Here is a 16,182-nt window from a genome sequence, read left to right as displayed (position 1 = left end):
TCTAATAAAACTAAAATAGGATTTACAAGCATCAGCCGCATCCAACAGATATCACTCTGGGGAGTCTTGTCTCTGTGCTGTGGTTTCCACTAATTTCAGTTAAAAAGACCAATCAAGGTTTGGAAATTTGTATAAAATAGTCTCAAAATTATTCACGATTGTGCCACTATCATAAAGCCCCTTTATAGCCAAGTTTATATAAGTTCTTTATGTCTAAAATGTGTGTAATATTTCCTACTTCATGTGATTCCCTTGTTTTATTTCCTCTTTGAACTCCTCTGCAGGTCTGGAGTCCTTGCGTGACAGTGCCCACTCTACACCGGTGCGTTCAGTGTCCCACGGGGAATCCTTTATACCACGCTCCCGGAGCCAGGTCGCAGATACCAGCGAGGGGATGGCAGTCATCTCTGACGAGGCCTACAGCCCCTCTGACAGCGTCCTGCCCACGCCGGTGGCTGAGCACAGCATGGAACTAGCCGTATCACGCCAAATCAATGGAGCGCCCTGCAGCATTGAGGAGGAAAAGGAGTCGGAAGCGAGCACCCCTATGCATGGGGAACGGGGTGATTTTGGTGCGGACAGTAGATCTGCACAGGAGGGCGCAGGGGGGGACTCAGCCCTCAGCGAGGTGGAACAGGTGAATAAGTTTGTCTTAAGTGTCCTCCGTTTGCTCCTTGTGACCATTGGACTCCTCTTTGTGTTGCTCCTCCTCCTCATCATCCTCACCGAGTCAGACCTTGACATTGCATTTTTAACTGATATCCGCCAGACCCCCGAATTTGAGCAGTTCCATTACGAATACTTTTGTCCCCTCAGGCGGTGGTTTGCCTGCAAGCTCCGCTGGGTGGGCGGGTTGCTCATTAACAAGTGAGAGTGAGGTCGTAGAGTCCATAAACCTGTTCGGGGGTCTGACAAGACGGTTAGGACTCCGGAGTGATGGAGGGCAGCCTCGTCCCAACCATGAACCCTGCTTCTCTCATCCTCCTCCTGCAGACAGACATACAGCTTGGACCACTCCCGGTAACACCGGGCCAGGATCTCTCTCCCCCTCCTCCACTTTAAGTTGCCCTCACCCACCCAACCCCCTCCTCGTTTCGCTTACGTTGTTCTTTTTTCCTTCTTTTTTTTTCTACAAAAGCCAGGACACCTTTTTTCTGCAATTTTTTTTTTTTTAAATTTTAAGCCATTTCAGGTATTTTATTTTTTCAAATAAAACAAAGGAAAAAAAATTTAAGAGAAAAGCAAAGAACTAAAGGATTTTAAACAGTTCCTTTTACCGGAACAGAAGATGTTTTTTTTGTCGCAACAGATGAACGTTGCCTTCGTTTCTTATTTATTGCTTTTAAACACGATTAGCAGAAGGAGACGGGGTCGTGAATGGTGATCAAGGAAGTTGATTTTGTCAGTAAAAGATGGAAGTGAGTCACGTCAGAGTCAAAGGGCCTTCTGCTGTGAACCATACATGAGTCAAAGTGGTGTAATAGCTCTTGATATTGATTCATCCCCATCAGAAGTCGGCAGCAGATTAACCTCATTAGAAAAACAAAGCAGTTTGAAGGGAATAACAGTGAAGGCGTGTGGAACGGAAAACAGAAAGTGTGGTTAATGAGTTATTTTTGGGAATATAGAAATTATCGATAGCTTAAGACACAGTTAGACTTCAGTATACATTTGTATACAAGTTTCGCAAGGTTATTTTCTAACACTTTATAAGGATACGGCGAAATAAGTACCAATACCTGTAGTGTTATTTTCCCAGTAGTGTCAGACGTGGTTAGAAAAACGCTCACAATGAGCAAAGATTCACTGGCACCAGTAGATGATAGTCTAGGTAGATGTGCAATGCTGACATGGTTTTAATAATTAAGAACTTTGAATGTGCTCGTTGGTTCAGTTCTTTTGTTATTTCTTCATTTTAATTTGATTTGCTTTTTTTTTTTCATCACATTGAAATTCGATGAATTTCAATGATTTCTTTGTATGAAGAATTCTTGATTTATTTTGGTTTCATATCAACCTTGCTCCGACTATATTATTATTATTGTTAGAATAAGAGTAATACTGTACTTTTTGTACAAATTAGTTTGTTTCCTAATATATATTGACACGTTTTCCATGTATATTTTAACAGAACTGAAATGTTATTTTGTTATTGAGATTAAATTATACCTTTTTTAGCGCTGTAAGGTCAGAAGCATTTATGGAAAGATGGAAGGAGGTCTAAAAAAGAAAAAAAGAAAAAACAACAAAAACAAAACAAAAAAAAACGACAAAAAAACAGGGCTTTTATCCAGATCCACTCAACACTAATCATGCCTCCCATCACTCCACCAGCAGAGTGTGTGCAACTTTAATGACCGTTTAGATTGAATTAAATCTGGAATGTCATTGTACCACCAACACTAAATAATTCAAAAACATATGTCCAGCTTTCATAACTATATCATATCTTATTTTACTTGAAGAATTTGGAGAGGTGATGGAGCCTGACTGACTGGATCTACGTTAAAGGGGACCTGTTAGGCTTTTCTCTTTTTTTTTTTTTGATATTTATATATATATATATATATATGCTGGATTCTCTTGTTTAAGATAGTTGAGTATACAAATGTGCAAATAATCCATGTGAGACAGAAGCTCAGACTTCAGGCTGCTGACAGTTTGATTTTTTTGTTTTGTTTTTGGTTTTTTTGTTGTTGTTTTTTGGACCCTTGGACCTGCATGATGTCAGTAAGAGCGGATGTCCCTAATATGGTCATGTTTAGGCACACAGTGCTGGTTGTGTGCGCACATAACTACCACTCACCTGATGGAGTGGAGGAGCTGAAATAGCTCATTTCAGACAGAAGATAAGCTGAAGGGCTGCACTAAAGCACAGAATGAGGTAAATAATAATTATTTTAAGCTGTTTTTTGTGCAAAGCTACTCTTAAGGATATAAAAGGTCCTCTTAAAAAAACAAACACACAAAGTAATTTGACTTTCTTAAAAATTTAACATTTAAAAAAAAACTAGGAGGCTGTTTTGATAAAATGAATATTGCATAAAATTAGCTACTATTAATGCAATAATTATCTTTTCTCTGCATTTATAAATATAGTATCTGTTGGTCAGATTAAGGAAAATCACACTGAAACAATAAATTAATTTTGAATTAACTAATGTGAAACCAGAAATCTCGACTTTGGTGGAGACAGACTGCATACAGGAATCTTTTCTTTATCTGGAGGTTTATATCAGATAACATTTGCCCCTTGGTGTCTTGGTCAGGCTTGAGGCTCTTCCGTCTCACAGCCCAAGGGAGCAATAACTGTCGTGGCTGGATTCTGGTTAAAATCGGGGGGGTTGTATTGCGTGTCTATCTCCTGCACCGAGTGCAGGTGTATGTGTTAGTGTGTCATTATGTAGGAGTGGAAGCAAGATTCATGGTGATGGAGTGGAGGCTTGGACAGACTAAGGCAGAGAAGGAGGAGCAGTGAGAGGGGTGACGAGAAAGAGATGTAGAGAAGTTCTGAAGGATTAATTACCATGTAAATTCGAAATTGAAGGCTGATCAACGGCTGTACAGGGTTAATGTTTTCTTTTCTTCTTTGTTTTCTTTTTTGGTTTTTTTACACACACCCTCCTGCAGCTGCTCCACTAAAGGCTTGATGGTGCTACTTCATTTGTTTGCTCCTGTGTAATCTGAGCATATAAGTCCTCGGCTACGGCCTGACTGCAGACAGAGTAGCTTGCACGCTGGCATTGTGGCTGGATCCACTCCTTTGGCTAATTGTCTTTCACAGGCCATAGTTATCTCTGGTGGAGGTAACAGCACTGACATTTCTCAGCACAATGCTAAAAGGAAACATGGAATCAATACAGCAACACTAGCAAGAACGCTGTTGATGTAGGAGCTTATTTATGTGAAGAAAAGAAAAAAAAAAAGCACATTTTTTCCTACCAGGGGGTGGAGCGGGGCCGGTGGGTTGACTTTTTTTGTGTACTTTCATACTTCATATTTATTACTTTTTCACTGAGGTCAGTATGACCCTTTAGTCCAGCCAGGCTGCATTGTTGTAGACATCTTTTTTTAAAAGTGTTCCTTTTACATCTCTCAGCATTATGTAGCTTAAGCGGTCTCTCTGAACATGCAACAATTAAAAAAAAAAAGCAGCATTATTCATGAAGCAATAAACAGCTGTAAGAGCAAAAAGTATGAAAAACATGTATACTAAGATCTAATGATGACTAATGTTTGATGAGTCAAATTTATTCGCCCAATTTGCTGTTGTGCTCACTCGAACAACGAAGCTTGGACTCGAACGCTTAGACGCTCAGTTACCTTTGCAATCAGTAATCACAGTTTCTAAAATGGCATTTTCCTTAGAGACCTCTTGTGTGGATGTTTGTTCTGCTGTTTTCTGTTGTTTCACTGTTAAGCAAAACATTGCTCCCTGTGCCTGGATCCTCACTCTGCAGTTTACCAAAGTGGCAAAGATGAAGGAATGGAGACAGCGAGGCGCAACATCTCTTTCGGCTACAGACTTCTCCATCCTTAAATCTCCCAAACCAGGAGGGGAAAAACACTTTTTTCAGCTCTGTCTTAGACTCTAGTGTTCAACAGGCAGGCAAAGCTATTTGCAAGCTTGTTTCCTGTGACTAACCTGACATTACATTGCAGTTGCGGTGCCACGTTTACATTTTCTGCAGTTACTCTACTTCATGGGAGATGACAGAAGCGACATCTGTCATTTATGGTTCATAAGGAAAATTGGCTTGTTTATACTTTTTGAAAAAATGTGGTTGCAGTGGAAAATGAAACATGAATTTTAGTAAAAGTAAAATACACGTGATGAGAATTAACCCAGTAACATAAGCTGCATGGATTTAAAATGCAATTTCTTATGACAGCCAACCACCAGATTTCTGTAAACCTTTGATCGATTGTTATGAAGGCTGTAACAAAAAGATCTTAAGTTTCATGCCTGAGGTTGCTTTTTTTTTTATTCTACTGGACTGCACTTTACTGTGACGTGTTATGTTGTCTACATATCTGAGTCATTATTAGCTAAAACAGCTAAAAAAATAAATAAATAAAAAAAATCTGAATTTAAGATTTCTGTTGCAATCACATAAACCAACTTACCTGACTACAATTAGGTGGTTTGTTCTTAATTGGCTTGATTTCCTTCCTGGTCAGAGCCCCTGTCACATTAATGTGAATGGTGCTTTTCGCACCAAGGGTTTAATGAAACTAACCCAAGACAGCTTGCTCTGCTTTTTGCCCTTTGCTCGCTCCCAGTACAGACCTTCACACAATTGTGCATACACGTCAATGAGTGTATATGCATATCCATGTCTGGTGGCGTGTTCTCTAGTCTGCCTCATTCTATCCTCAGATCGCAGATTGCTGTTTAATTATGTTAAATATACAAGTATATATACATATAGATATATATATCCATGTGCCAAATCCAGTTCTTGTCCAGTCTGATCCATTCCAAAACCAATGTTTGTACTGTAGGTAACCTTCTGTACAAGTCAGTATAAAATATTGTTTCTCTCCAATAGTCCCTTGTAACTGGTGCCATTAAATAAGACACTTCAAACTTGAAATAAATGTTAAAAACGGATGCAGCTGCTCGTGTGGTTTTGTGTAAAAAAAAACAAAAACAAAACAAGTTACATCGATACTCATGAATAAAATTTTAATTTATTTTTATTATCAAATAAGATAAGCACATAAAAGAGCAAGGAAGGATTCCAGCCACAGAAAGTAAAAATGTACAACAATATAAACATGCGATAACTGTACAGAAAATGCAGTTTTAGCTGGTCCAATATGAAGCAGCAGCTTGGTGGATTAGAAAATTAGCTTACTAGTCTACAAAGTCAGATACGGGACGAAGGAGTCCTAGCTCAAGTGTGAAAACACTGGCTTTAAGAACGGACGCTGGCTGCTTTGAGGCATCGGGGCTGCCAGTAATCCTGGTCTCCTGGCTGCTGATGCATCACCTGCTGAGCTCCTGGACCCTCGACCTCCACCCCTGGAGCTGGAGGACGACCAGGATTTATTGCTGCTGTAGCCACGGCTAAATCCACAAAAATCACCACAGCAAGACAAAAGAAAGCAAAAAAGAAAAATAGTTCAGTTACAAGAGTGACGCCTATTGGCAAATATGATCCCCAGCGGGATGATGAAATGTGAGACAACACTCTACAGACCCTTTAGAACTGGAGCTTGTGTTGCCACATCCTTTTTTCTTCTTGGAATACTTGAAGAATGGAGCCTTCTTTCTCTTCTGTCCCTGTGCAGACTTATTACGGAAGTAGGTGGAGGACTCAGTGTCATCCTCGTCATTTCCATGAGTGTGACCTCGTGCCGTGTCTATCCACCCGTCACCTCCACTGTCAGCCTGCTCCTCTGATACACAGAAAAACTTTAACTTTATTTTTAAATTCACACATTGTGTTAAAGTTAAAAAAAAAAAAAAAAACTACAGGCAACCACTAGTGCTAGTGGTCAGCCTCCTCATAGACATGCCTATGGTGTCAACTTCAAAATCTTAGATGTCTTGATCTCAAGTTATCACATTCACAAGATTTTAAGAAACCTTGACCTCTGACATTGAGGTCACAAATTTAAACTGGTCTGAGATTTTAAGTAGATACAATTTGATATAACTGGAAGCTCCTATGTAGCCTCATTTTCAAGTTATCTTATTCACAAACTCAGGTGAACATGCTGCCCACCTGCCTGTTAGGTTGACGACAGCAAACCAACATGTGATCCAAAAAGTTACAATGTGCAAAACTTCAGTAGGATCTCTTACCAGGTAGCTGCCACTCAGAATATTTCTGTAGGACCTGAATGACTTCAGCTCCATACTTGTCCAGTTTATCTTCTGTTACACCATCAATTTGCAGGAGGACTTCAGGGTCAGAAGAAAGCTTTTCTGAATGTGACAAAAAGTGTGTTAATTTATAAAATGTTTGCTTTTGAAATTAAATAAAAAGTTCTGTGTCTGAGAAGTTTAATTACCAGCTATCTTTTTCAATGTGGCAGTGGAGAAAATGTTGTAATAATGAAGGCCAAACGCTTTCCCCAGCTGCTTGCAGAGATCCAACAGCTCCTTAAGACATTCCTGCACCATCTCCTCTCTCCGGGAGACGTTCTTCGCCGTGGCAGCTTTATGTTTCCTGATGGTGGATGCGCTCTCCGTCTCATAAAACTCCACCTGGGAAATGATGAGAGCCAGTAGTGTGTTCATTGACTGGCAGCACTTCATTGCATTTTCCTACTCTACCTCTCTTCATGACACTTTAAAGCCCTTTGTACACCAATCGGTTTAAGTAAAAATGACACAAATTCCGATGTTTTAGGATATGAATTTGTAATGCACACTGCAAGCAAATTAAAAAGCACCAAGAAAAACAATTGATAATTGATTTCATCATGCCTGTCAGGTCTGTAAAGGCCTTAAACGCTGATGTGCGACCTCTTACCTGCATGTGTCCAGATAGCACATTCATGGCTTTTGTTCCAGCGGAGATATAAGACACAGCTTGCCCACCATTGGTGATGTAGAGGTCTTCAACCAGGACGTTATCCAGAACCAGCTTTTTAAAAAGACGGTCAGCATTGTGTCTGGAGTAGGCTGCTCCAATGCCAAACATTCCTGTCTGTACCTTGGCAGCTTTAGAGCCTGACATAAAAGAACATTTACAGTTTTTAACCACACATAATTCAAACAACTGTACTGGGAATATCAACGTGTCTAGCTGCCAAATGCATTTTTACTGCTTGCTTGTGTATGTACTGTACCTATGAAGATATCCACAAGCATGTTGAGGGTCAGTCTGTTTTGGTTAGCAGTCTTGCCAAACCTTGCTCCGACTTTCTCACAGTTCTCCTGGACAAACCTCACGATCTTTTTCACATCGTCAGTCACGTTTCGCATCTTGTATTGCTGTTTTTAGGAACATTGATGGCCAATTACAAACAGCTGGCGGTAGGTTACATATATCATCGACATAGAAGAAATGATACCTACGTTGGGTTTGGTACAGTTGTCGCAGCTGACGTCTGGATGGTCCTTACAAAAGTTTCTGTTGAACTTCAGCTCTCCGAAATACGCGAGCAGCTGAATTCTTCTGCACTCCATCACGTTCTCACAGAAGTGCACCATGCTGTGTAGGTTGTTGTAGTGAGTTGCCTTGGTGTGTCTGTCGCCTTCTCTGTCCACTGAGATAATGCAAAAAGCCAAAAAGACACTGTGTAAACATGTTAGGAGCTGAACTGGCCTGGACGGTTTGATTTTCTATCACTTACTGCTGATAATCCTCTTGATGCGCTGGACGTCGGTGTAGGAGTAAAAGAGAATGCAGTGAGAGATCTCTCCATCCCTGCCAGCTCTCCCGGACTCCTGGTAGTATCCTTCCATTGATTTAGGCAGACTAGCGTGGATCACATAGCGCACATCAGGCTTGTCAATGCCCATGCCAAAGGCTATGGTGGCACAGATGACCTGTTGGCAGCAAATGAAAGAAGAGGATTTCAAGCATGACTCGAAACCATGATTTAAATTACGCAACCATCTAGTGATCTTGTCTTTGTGGCCAGTACCCAGACTGCTGGTTATGTTCATAATATCTATAATTTGAGTTTTGAGCTGACCTGGCAACCATCCTGATTGATCCATTTGCTCTGCACATACTCTCGGTCACTGTCACTGAGTCCTGCGTGATACGACAGGGCTGATAACCCTGCTCTCTGAAGACTCTCGGCCATGGCATCACAGTCGTTACGAGACAGGCAGTACACGATGCCAGAGTCACCTGCATCAGAACAACAGACAGATGCACATAACCCCCGACAAAACACAGATTTAAAAGAACTTAGGGATTTTACTTCTACCCAAAATAACACCCAACAACTTGATATAATAAAATTCTACACAGTAATCCACTTGGCTTGTTGTTTGCAAACTGTTTTGATTTCCCACCTACTGTTTCAGACATGTGAGGGCTTAAAGTGTTCATATACAGTTAAAAATTTAACACAGCAGTTATGACAGTGTTCTGAAAATAGCATGCACCGGGATCAGAGAAAGTACTGAATTATTTACGTGGGTAGTGCTTCTTGATCCAGCTGGTGCAGTCCTCATCCACCTTTTTGGGTTTCTTGGGCAGCACTGAGTACTTCAGGTTTGTTCTGTTGAAGCTCATCGTAAACCTGAAAACACATTGGAAGAAAAATGTTCAGTTACTGTTTTGCTTTTTGATCCAGCAAGAAGAAGAAAAACAAATATACACACACACACACGTTTTAAATCTAAGCCAGAGGCTTAAAGTGAACACATACACTTGGGGTCGACTCATGTTCAGCTGGTTGAGGATGTCTTTCTGCACTCGGGGAGTAGCTGTGGCTGTCAGAGCCATCATTGCCACATTGGGGAACTTCTGACGCAGTTCGTGCAGCTTCTTGTAGTCTGGGCGGAAATCGTGGCCCCACTGAAAGATTTAAAATGATGGAATGATTCAAAATGGCTGCTGCTAAAAATAAAAGCATACAGCAGGATTGGGTGCGCATGAAAGCAAAGGAGCATACCTGACTGACACAATGGGCTTCATCTATGACAAACCGAGCCAGAAGGCCTCGCTCGTACAAGTTCTGCAGTGCGGAGATTAGCCTGTTACTCGCACTCACCTTTTGGGGGGGGAGTAAGGAATAAGTCAGTTTTAAGCATTACAGAATTTATAGTTACAGACATGTTTAATTATGCAATTATAATACAATTAAATCTTTCAAAATTAGTTTACAAGTCACAAAAAGCTCACCTTTTCAGGTGTGGCATAGAGCAGTTTAATAATGGGATCTTTCCTTGAAAGCTGCATATAAATCCTCGATGTTTCACTATCGCTTTTATCACCAGATAGACTTGTTGCTGGAATCTGAAATGTAGAACAATACAATAAAAACAAAAATTAAAAAACAAAAACAAACCACAACAACAACATAAAAAAACAGCAGAAGTATAAAAAACTTCCTAAACCAAGACTGAAATTACTATTCAATCATTCACAATATTGCATCGCAGTTCCATTTCCCATGTAGTGTGGAGCTGTTAGTGAAAACATTAATGCAAGTGGGCTGGACAAGCGAAACTCCTCTTTTGGTCAGTCTAAGGAAGTTTAAACAGTTAATCCCTCAGATATCTTAATATAAGCAAATCAAATGCAGTATCTACATAACAAAGAAATGCTGCTGTAGTAAATTAAAGAAATTTTTCAGCACGACTCTTTGGACTTAACTTGTGAGAAATAAATGTGTAAAATTTCAGAAAAGGCTGTGGCACTTCATTTCTCAGGCTGTGATTTAACTATAAAGCAGAAAACGTATGCACCGGGACGTCTGTTTTTTCAAAATAAGTAAATGTCCATTTACTTATTTTGAAAAAAACCCCCAGATGTTTCAATTATAGACAGGATTTTTTCTGTTGTTATTTAATTGTTTATACGTTACCTAATTACTTTTTTCTAATTGAATGGCCATAGGGGAGGTGTTTATCAACAGGAAAAACAAAACTTATATATATTAAAAAAACAAAAACAAAACACAGTTAACAGTGCAGAAATGATGCCCTCCTTCACACTTTCCAAGACCTTCCTTTGGGCCAAACTGGAGTCTTTGCCTGACAAATTCTGCCCCCTGGGCCTTATGTTGAGATGCATGTTATAATCCAATCATTATCAAGTAATCAAGTGGCAGACAGGGGCCAATTGGTGAAATGAACCAAATCTGACTGCCAAAAGTTAAGATATGAACTGACCCATAGTTTTGAAAAACTGTTAAAATGAAAATGCTTTTTAAACCTATTAAATTAACTTATTTATTTAATACACTTTCTAAGTACACGCATAAGCGCTTCACACTCTGATCAAATAGACGAGTGGAAACAAGCATACTTACATCCAGAGTGGTGAGTTTCTGAACTTGGTCTACAATGAGTGATTTGAGTGGAGAAACCACCACAGTGACCCCCAGCGAGACACACGCAGGCAGCTGATAGCACAAACTTTTCCCTCCACCTAAAAAAATACAACAGTTTAAGATACCTGGACATCTTCACAGCAACCGCTGCACTGCTACTGTAAGCATGCTTTTACAAACCTGTGGGCATTAAAACAAACGCATCTTCACCCAGCAGTGCAGCATTAATCGCTTCTAGTTGATTAAACCTGAACTGATGAAGTCCAAAACGCTTGTGAAAGATCTTCATCATCTCTTGTGAATGAGGGAAGTTAAAGCCTCTGAAGCGATCATGAGCTGGGTTTTTGAAGGTAGGTTCTACAAATAGAGACACAAAAAAGACAAGTTCCTTAAAAATCAAATCCTGTGTTTATCAGGTATGACAGACCACCTTTAAAAACATACGTTTTCAGTACACATGGAATGTGTAACAATCTAGAACTGTATGAGATTTGTGGGAAACAATTGGCTGTTCTCAGATGCCTCAAAAACAGATTCAGTGAGTACAAAATGACTTGCCTGGAGAACAAATTGTTGACGGCTTTGGAGCAGAAGTAGGTGTTGTTGGTTTCTTTTCCCATGAGGACTTGCTCGGCCCCCCCTCTTTCACTGCTGTAGTCACAGCTGATAAAGTTTGTGGTTCATCAAAGTAATCTGGGATATCAGAGTCATTAAAGTCATCTATATCAAAGTCGTCATTATAGAAGTCATCCATTTCTTCATCTTCAGCAGCTACAAACGTTGGGGTGTTGTTCGATTTCTTCTGCACACCACTCTCTGACTCCTTGGGTGAGAAGAGGTCTGAGGCATCAAGATCAATGCTTGATTTCTCAGATATATTAAAAGATGGCTTTGTGAGCCTGTGTGCTGATGGAGAGTCACAGATACTGTCAGTTTCAACACCTATTGCCCTGCTGTCCTTATTATCCAAGGGCTTTAAATCAATAACACTGTCAGAGTGATCAGAGTCATAGTCCACAGAGATGACTGAAGATCTTCTATGCTGAGGAGGCTTTTTGGAGTCCACAGGCACAGAGCTGTTGGATGAAACACTGTTGCTAGAAAAAGATGTTTCTTTGAAGCTGGGTTCAGAAATCACTGTGCTGTCTGGCTGCTGCATCCTAAACAAACAGTCACCGCCAGTTGCAAGAATTCTCTTCCTGCAGGATAAAAGCAGGTGATTATGGTCATAAAGAGATTTAATTAAAACACCATGAATAATACCAAAACTACACACAAAGCTAACACACCTCTGGGCCCTCTTCAGTAAAAGTTCATCTCCACAGGACAAAGCAATTAATTCATGTTCGGGGATGGAGTCAACCAGAGCACAAATGGACTCCATGATAGCAAAAAGTTTTTCATCTGAAAAGAATTCAATACATGAAAGAAAAAAACAACAAAACATACTTTTGAATAAAATGAGGTATAGGATTTTTTTTTTTTTTTTAAAAGGTACAACACTCACTTGTTTTGTCTTTTAAGCAGAGCTCGGATGGTTCATGCAGTGTGACGGGGCTCTTTGATTTCACAGCATTGTCTGCAATTTGAGCATCAGCTGATTCAGCTCTATTTGAAAATAAAGAAAGTCATGTGATACGTTTCTAACTCTTAGAACAACCGTAATTTTTAAAATGACTTTCTTGTTATAATAGATATGACCTGAAAGAGTGATTAAGTTCATCAGCTAAGTATTTATTAAGGTCAAAGATGAGAAACCCACAGGTCTTTTTCCCCACAGATAGGAAGTTCAGAGGAACCAAACTTGCTGGCCATTAAAGAAATTCAAGTTTACGCCTTTTGCTCACTGGCACCATCTCTGAAGCCAAGGCTGTCTTATATACTGTCTATACTTAAAACTTTCCCCATCAATCTAACTATTATCACTACAGAGAAGCGATTGCTGGCAGTAACAACTTTTTACAGGATGAAAGAGGACATTCGAACATTTTGGCTGCTACAAACACAAGTATGATTGGTAAAATATGCAGACAAGTCTAAATTCTGACCTTGTCTCCAGTGTTGAGCTTGCGTAAATGATCTCATCAGGGATGGGTGAAGGTGGAATGCAATCAAGGTCATCTTCAGGCTCCGAGTTGTCATCTATCTCTATTGTCTTTGGGTCAATCCATATTTTCTTGTTACCTATAGAGTAACACATGGTAGCACATAGTGTTTTTTTGTTTTTAAATGTAATCTGTTGACCAGTGTATACCTAAAATAAACAACCAGTTACCTGTGCTTCCTGGAAAAGGTTCCAGCTCAGCATTATTATCTTCTTCACTGTCACTCAAGATATGCTTTAGATGTGCAGGATGTTTTCTGTTCATCTTAATGGCAAGTTCCTCCTCATCTGACCAGTCTGCTGGTTCCTGGTTTAAACTGGGTCCTGGTGAAACTGCAGCGGTGTTGACATTTTCCTCTGGCTCATCGATTTCCATGCAGGTTTGCTTACCACTTTTGGTAGTTAATTTGGATGTTTTAAATAAGGAATCATAGTTTAGCTTCCCTGTCGATTCTGCTTTTTCTCCAGTAGGGGATGGCAGTAGTTTGCCACTTTTCTCTGATACTTCTGAACTGAATGAGTTGTTTTTTCCCTTGGCTGGTGTTTCAAAGTCATCTAAATCATCCCAGTTGTCCACAGGAAAACTACGTGACACATCAAGAGCTGTGAAATTGAATGAATTACTGCTACAAGACTGGCTGTCAGATTTAGCTGGAGCTGGTGCTGACTTAATATCAGAGACTACTGAAGGTGTTTGGGATGCAGGAGAGGCAATATCTGCTGGGCTGATGGTATCCGACTTGCATTTTGAGCTTACAGAGAAGTAGTTGTTGATTTTGGATTTTTGAGGTCTCTCAAGCTTGTTTGAAAATGTCAAAGGAGATGTAGTCACCAAACCGCTCTTGTGGACATTGACATTCCTGTTTGCCAAAACATTTGAGCTGATTACCTTGGTAGGGACTTCCACCTTGGTCGTACCTGATGAGGACTTCTTTTTGAAAGAAAAAGCCCTGAAAATTACACACAAAAGGAGCTGAATTATAAAAACAATATGACTGTTAAGACAGCTAGTCTAACAGACATTCTTACAGACTTTGAGGTGAAATTGTCGCAATTCGAAACCATATCGCATACCCAGCACTGTCACCCTAAACAGAGTGTACAGTAAATAACAAAACCTATCCATCCTTTTGCTGTTAGCAAAGATTACAGTTAGCTAGCAGTTTATCCCTGCGGTTTTTTGGCCATACTTACCCCGGTTTAGGTTTAGCAACAGACTGCTTGCTTTGAGCAGCATTGCTGTGCCTCGCTAGCTGTTCCTTCAAGTTATTTTGTGGTAGACTGGACATTGTTTGTAAGAGGCAGCGCTAACGTGTTAGCTGGCTAGCAATAGGAGCTCAATTCATGAAGTAGCAGCGAGCAGTTTGTTTAGCATTACGCTAGACACGACGTGCGACCTGTCTCCCGGAGAGTCGCTCTTCACTCGTACTCCTCGTTGGAGTAAAGCTCAGTAATATTCATTACAGTTAAATATTTTTTTCCTTTGTTTTGACCGGAGATTAACTCCCTCAATGTGTACCTGTAAACCCAGACAACAGATTTTTGCGCCCATTTAACAAACGGACTTCTTATTGGCTAACGCTGATTTGGTGTGAGTATCATGGGAAATGTAGTCTTCCACGTGCACGAAACACAGTGGGCCGGTTTCACACACACATTTTATACTTGTTTATAATGCAAAAGCAGCCTAAAATTTAACTTTGAGCTGATCTAATGCCGTCTACGATAGTGTTACATAAAACGCAATGATTTTATGAATACAAGTTATCATCCCACCACCGGCTATCGTAGACCAAAGACCTACCTAACAGCGACCTCTGCTGCCCAGTTGCATTAAAAAAAATAAAAATAAAAATCTGAAACCCTAACCCAGGGGTCGGCAACCTGCGGCTCCAGAGCCGCATGCGGCTCTTTAGTCCTTTTAGTGCGGCTCTGCGTGGTTTGGGGAAAAACGTGGTTTTTTTAAGTAATTAGTTGAAGTGTATTTTATTTATGTTAGCTCTTTTTTTAACTTGTAGTTCTAAATCGGAAGATTATTGTGATATTGAAATATAAAAATAAAATTATATTCTATTATTATTTTAATCGTTCAAAATAAGCGTCACACTTGCGGAAGCCGATATACCCGCCGAAACGCCGTGCCTTTATCGAGACTTTCAACCCCAGGTAAGCGAATTATGGATCTTCGGATCCACATTATGTCAGCAGCTGTTCTCCACCGTGAACTATGTTAAAAACAAACACCGCTCACGCCTCACAGATGACAGCTTACAGTCCTGCGTGAAGATGAAAGTGACTTCGTACAGCCCGTACGGCAGAACCGACGCTGTTATGTAAACAGCGTCGGTTCTGCTCAGGTGCGTCTGCCTCCCCTGCAGCGGCGCTGCAGACCACGCCCCGCCACACACATTAACCAGATAAAATACATATTTAGGCTGAATTTTGCAAACATCTATTTTTCATTTTTTAGCAGCATAGTGCTTTTTTTCCAATTATTTTTTTTAAAAGTCAGGTCAAGGCTCCAAAAGCCCAAAGGCGATATAAAGGTGGCGGCTCACAACAGTTTTTGTTTGCTACATGGATCATTTTAGTTCAGCTGGGTGTCTTTCCTTTTGTTATATTTCTTTAAGAGTTCAAAATGTGTTAATAACATAAATAAAATGTAATTTTCTCTGTAGCACTTCATGGATTCAAGCAACACGCCTTAGTTGTTTACACAAAGCATAAAGGTAAAAAAAAAAAACAATGTATACAGTGTTATCTTCATTTTAGATGTCAAAAAGTATTTGCGGCTCCCAGTGTTTTCTTTTGCATGGAAATCGCGTCCAAATGGCTCTTTGGGTGTTAAAGGTTGCAGACCCCTGCCCTAACCCAACTGAGACCGGGGCCACAAAATCAAGCTACCGGGTAAACGTTGTTTGCAGCACTGATAATGCCCTTCATACCCTGCAACATTCCTGTCACAATGGTCTAATTAAGCCAATGGATAGAATCTCTGATTTTTTAAAAATATTTACAATAAAATTGTCACAGAGGGGTGTAACAATTGTGTCTCTTTGTTTTCTGTGACTTTTTACTGCAGTACATTGTGAATAACAACTCAA

General features: G+C 40.1%; 2 protein-coding genes across 6 annotated transcripts in view; one reads left to right on the top strand and one right to left on the bottom strand.

Moving 5' to 3' along the window:
- frmd5a (FERM domain containing 5a) overlaps window positions 1-6,939 on the top strand; it is a 68,509-nt gene extending 61,570 nt beyond the window's left edge. For 3 of the 4 annotated variants that reach the window (XM_087843117.1, XM_087843118.1, XM_087843116.1), the window contains one exon: window positions 285-6,939. In XM_087843117.1, coding sequence (XP_087699243.1) covers window positions 285-871 — 587 coding nt within the window. In that variant the 3' untranslated portion in view covers window positions 872-6,939. The remainder of the gene's footprint in view (window positions 1-284) is intronic. The other variant, XM_087843119.1, reaches the window with a different exon arrangement.
- Window positions 5,676-14,642, bottom strand: blm (BLM RecQ like helicase). 2 transcript variants are annotated; one of them, XM_006789353.2, is made up of 22 exons: window positions 14,273-14,642; window positions 13,968-14,028; window positions 13,250-13,877; window positions 13,023-13,158; window positions 12,482-12,582; window positions 12,264-12,378; window positions 11,533-12,173; window positions 11,155-11,331; window positions 10,954-11,072; window positions 9,822-9,935; window positions 9,592-9,690; window positions 9,346-9,494; window positions 9,110-9,216; window positions 8,659-8,819; window positions 8,314-8,509; window positions 8,036-8,226; window positions 7,807-7,951; window positions 7,488-7,687; window positions 7,024-7,219; window positions 6,815-6,937; window positions 6,207-6,405; window positions 5,676-6,073 (listed from the first exon to the last, which is right to left on the bottom strand). In XM_006789353.2, the coding sequence occupies exons 1-22, from the start codon at window positions 14,365-14,367 to the stop codon at window positions 5,896-5,898; spliced, it is 4,131 nt and encodes a 1,376-aa protein (XP_006789416.2). In that variant the 5' UTR covers window positions 14,368-14,642; the 3' UTR covers window positions 5,676-5,895. The 2 variants fall into 2 exon arrangements, with proteins under 2 accessions (XP_006789416.2, XP_035763094.2); XM_035907201.2 differs by having other exon boundaries at window positions 13,250-14,028.
- Window positions 14,643-16,182: the final 1,540 nt, after the last annotated feature.

This window comes from Neolamprologus brichardi, chromosome 7 (genome assembly GCF_056152115.1).
Source record: "Neolamprologus brichardi isolate AB-2024 chromosome 7, ASM5615211v1, whole genome shotgun sequence".
NCBI classification, from domain to species: Eukaryota; Metazoa; Chordata; class Actinopteri; order Cichliformes; family Cichlidae; genus Neolamprologus; species Neolamprologus brichardi.
The sequence above is the reverse complement of the archived record's forward strand: the minus strand, read 5'-3'. Positions and strand labels throughout refer to the sequence as shown.

Bases quoted from the DNA above. Each gene is read 5' to 3' on its own strand.
- blm (XM_035907201.2), bottom strand. From the start codon at position 14,367: ATGTCCAGTCTACCACAAAATAACTTGAAGGAACAGCTAGCGAGGCAC. The intron at 11,073-11,154 runs GTTTGTAAAAGC...GTATTTTTTTAG, and splicing joins GTTTGTTTTAATGCCCACAG to GTGGAGGGAAAAGTTTGTGC. The intron at 7,220-7,487 runs GTAAGAGGTCGC...ATCATTTCCCAG, and splicing joins TGCTATCTGGACACATGCAG to GTGGAGTTTTATGAGACGGA.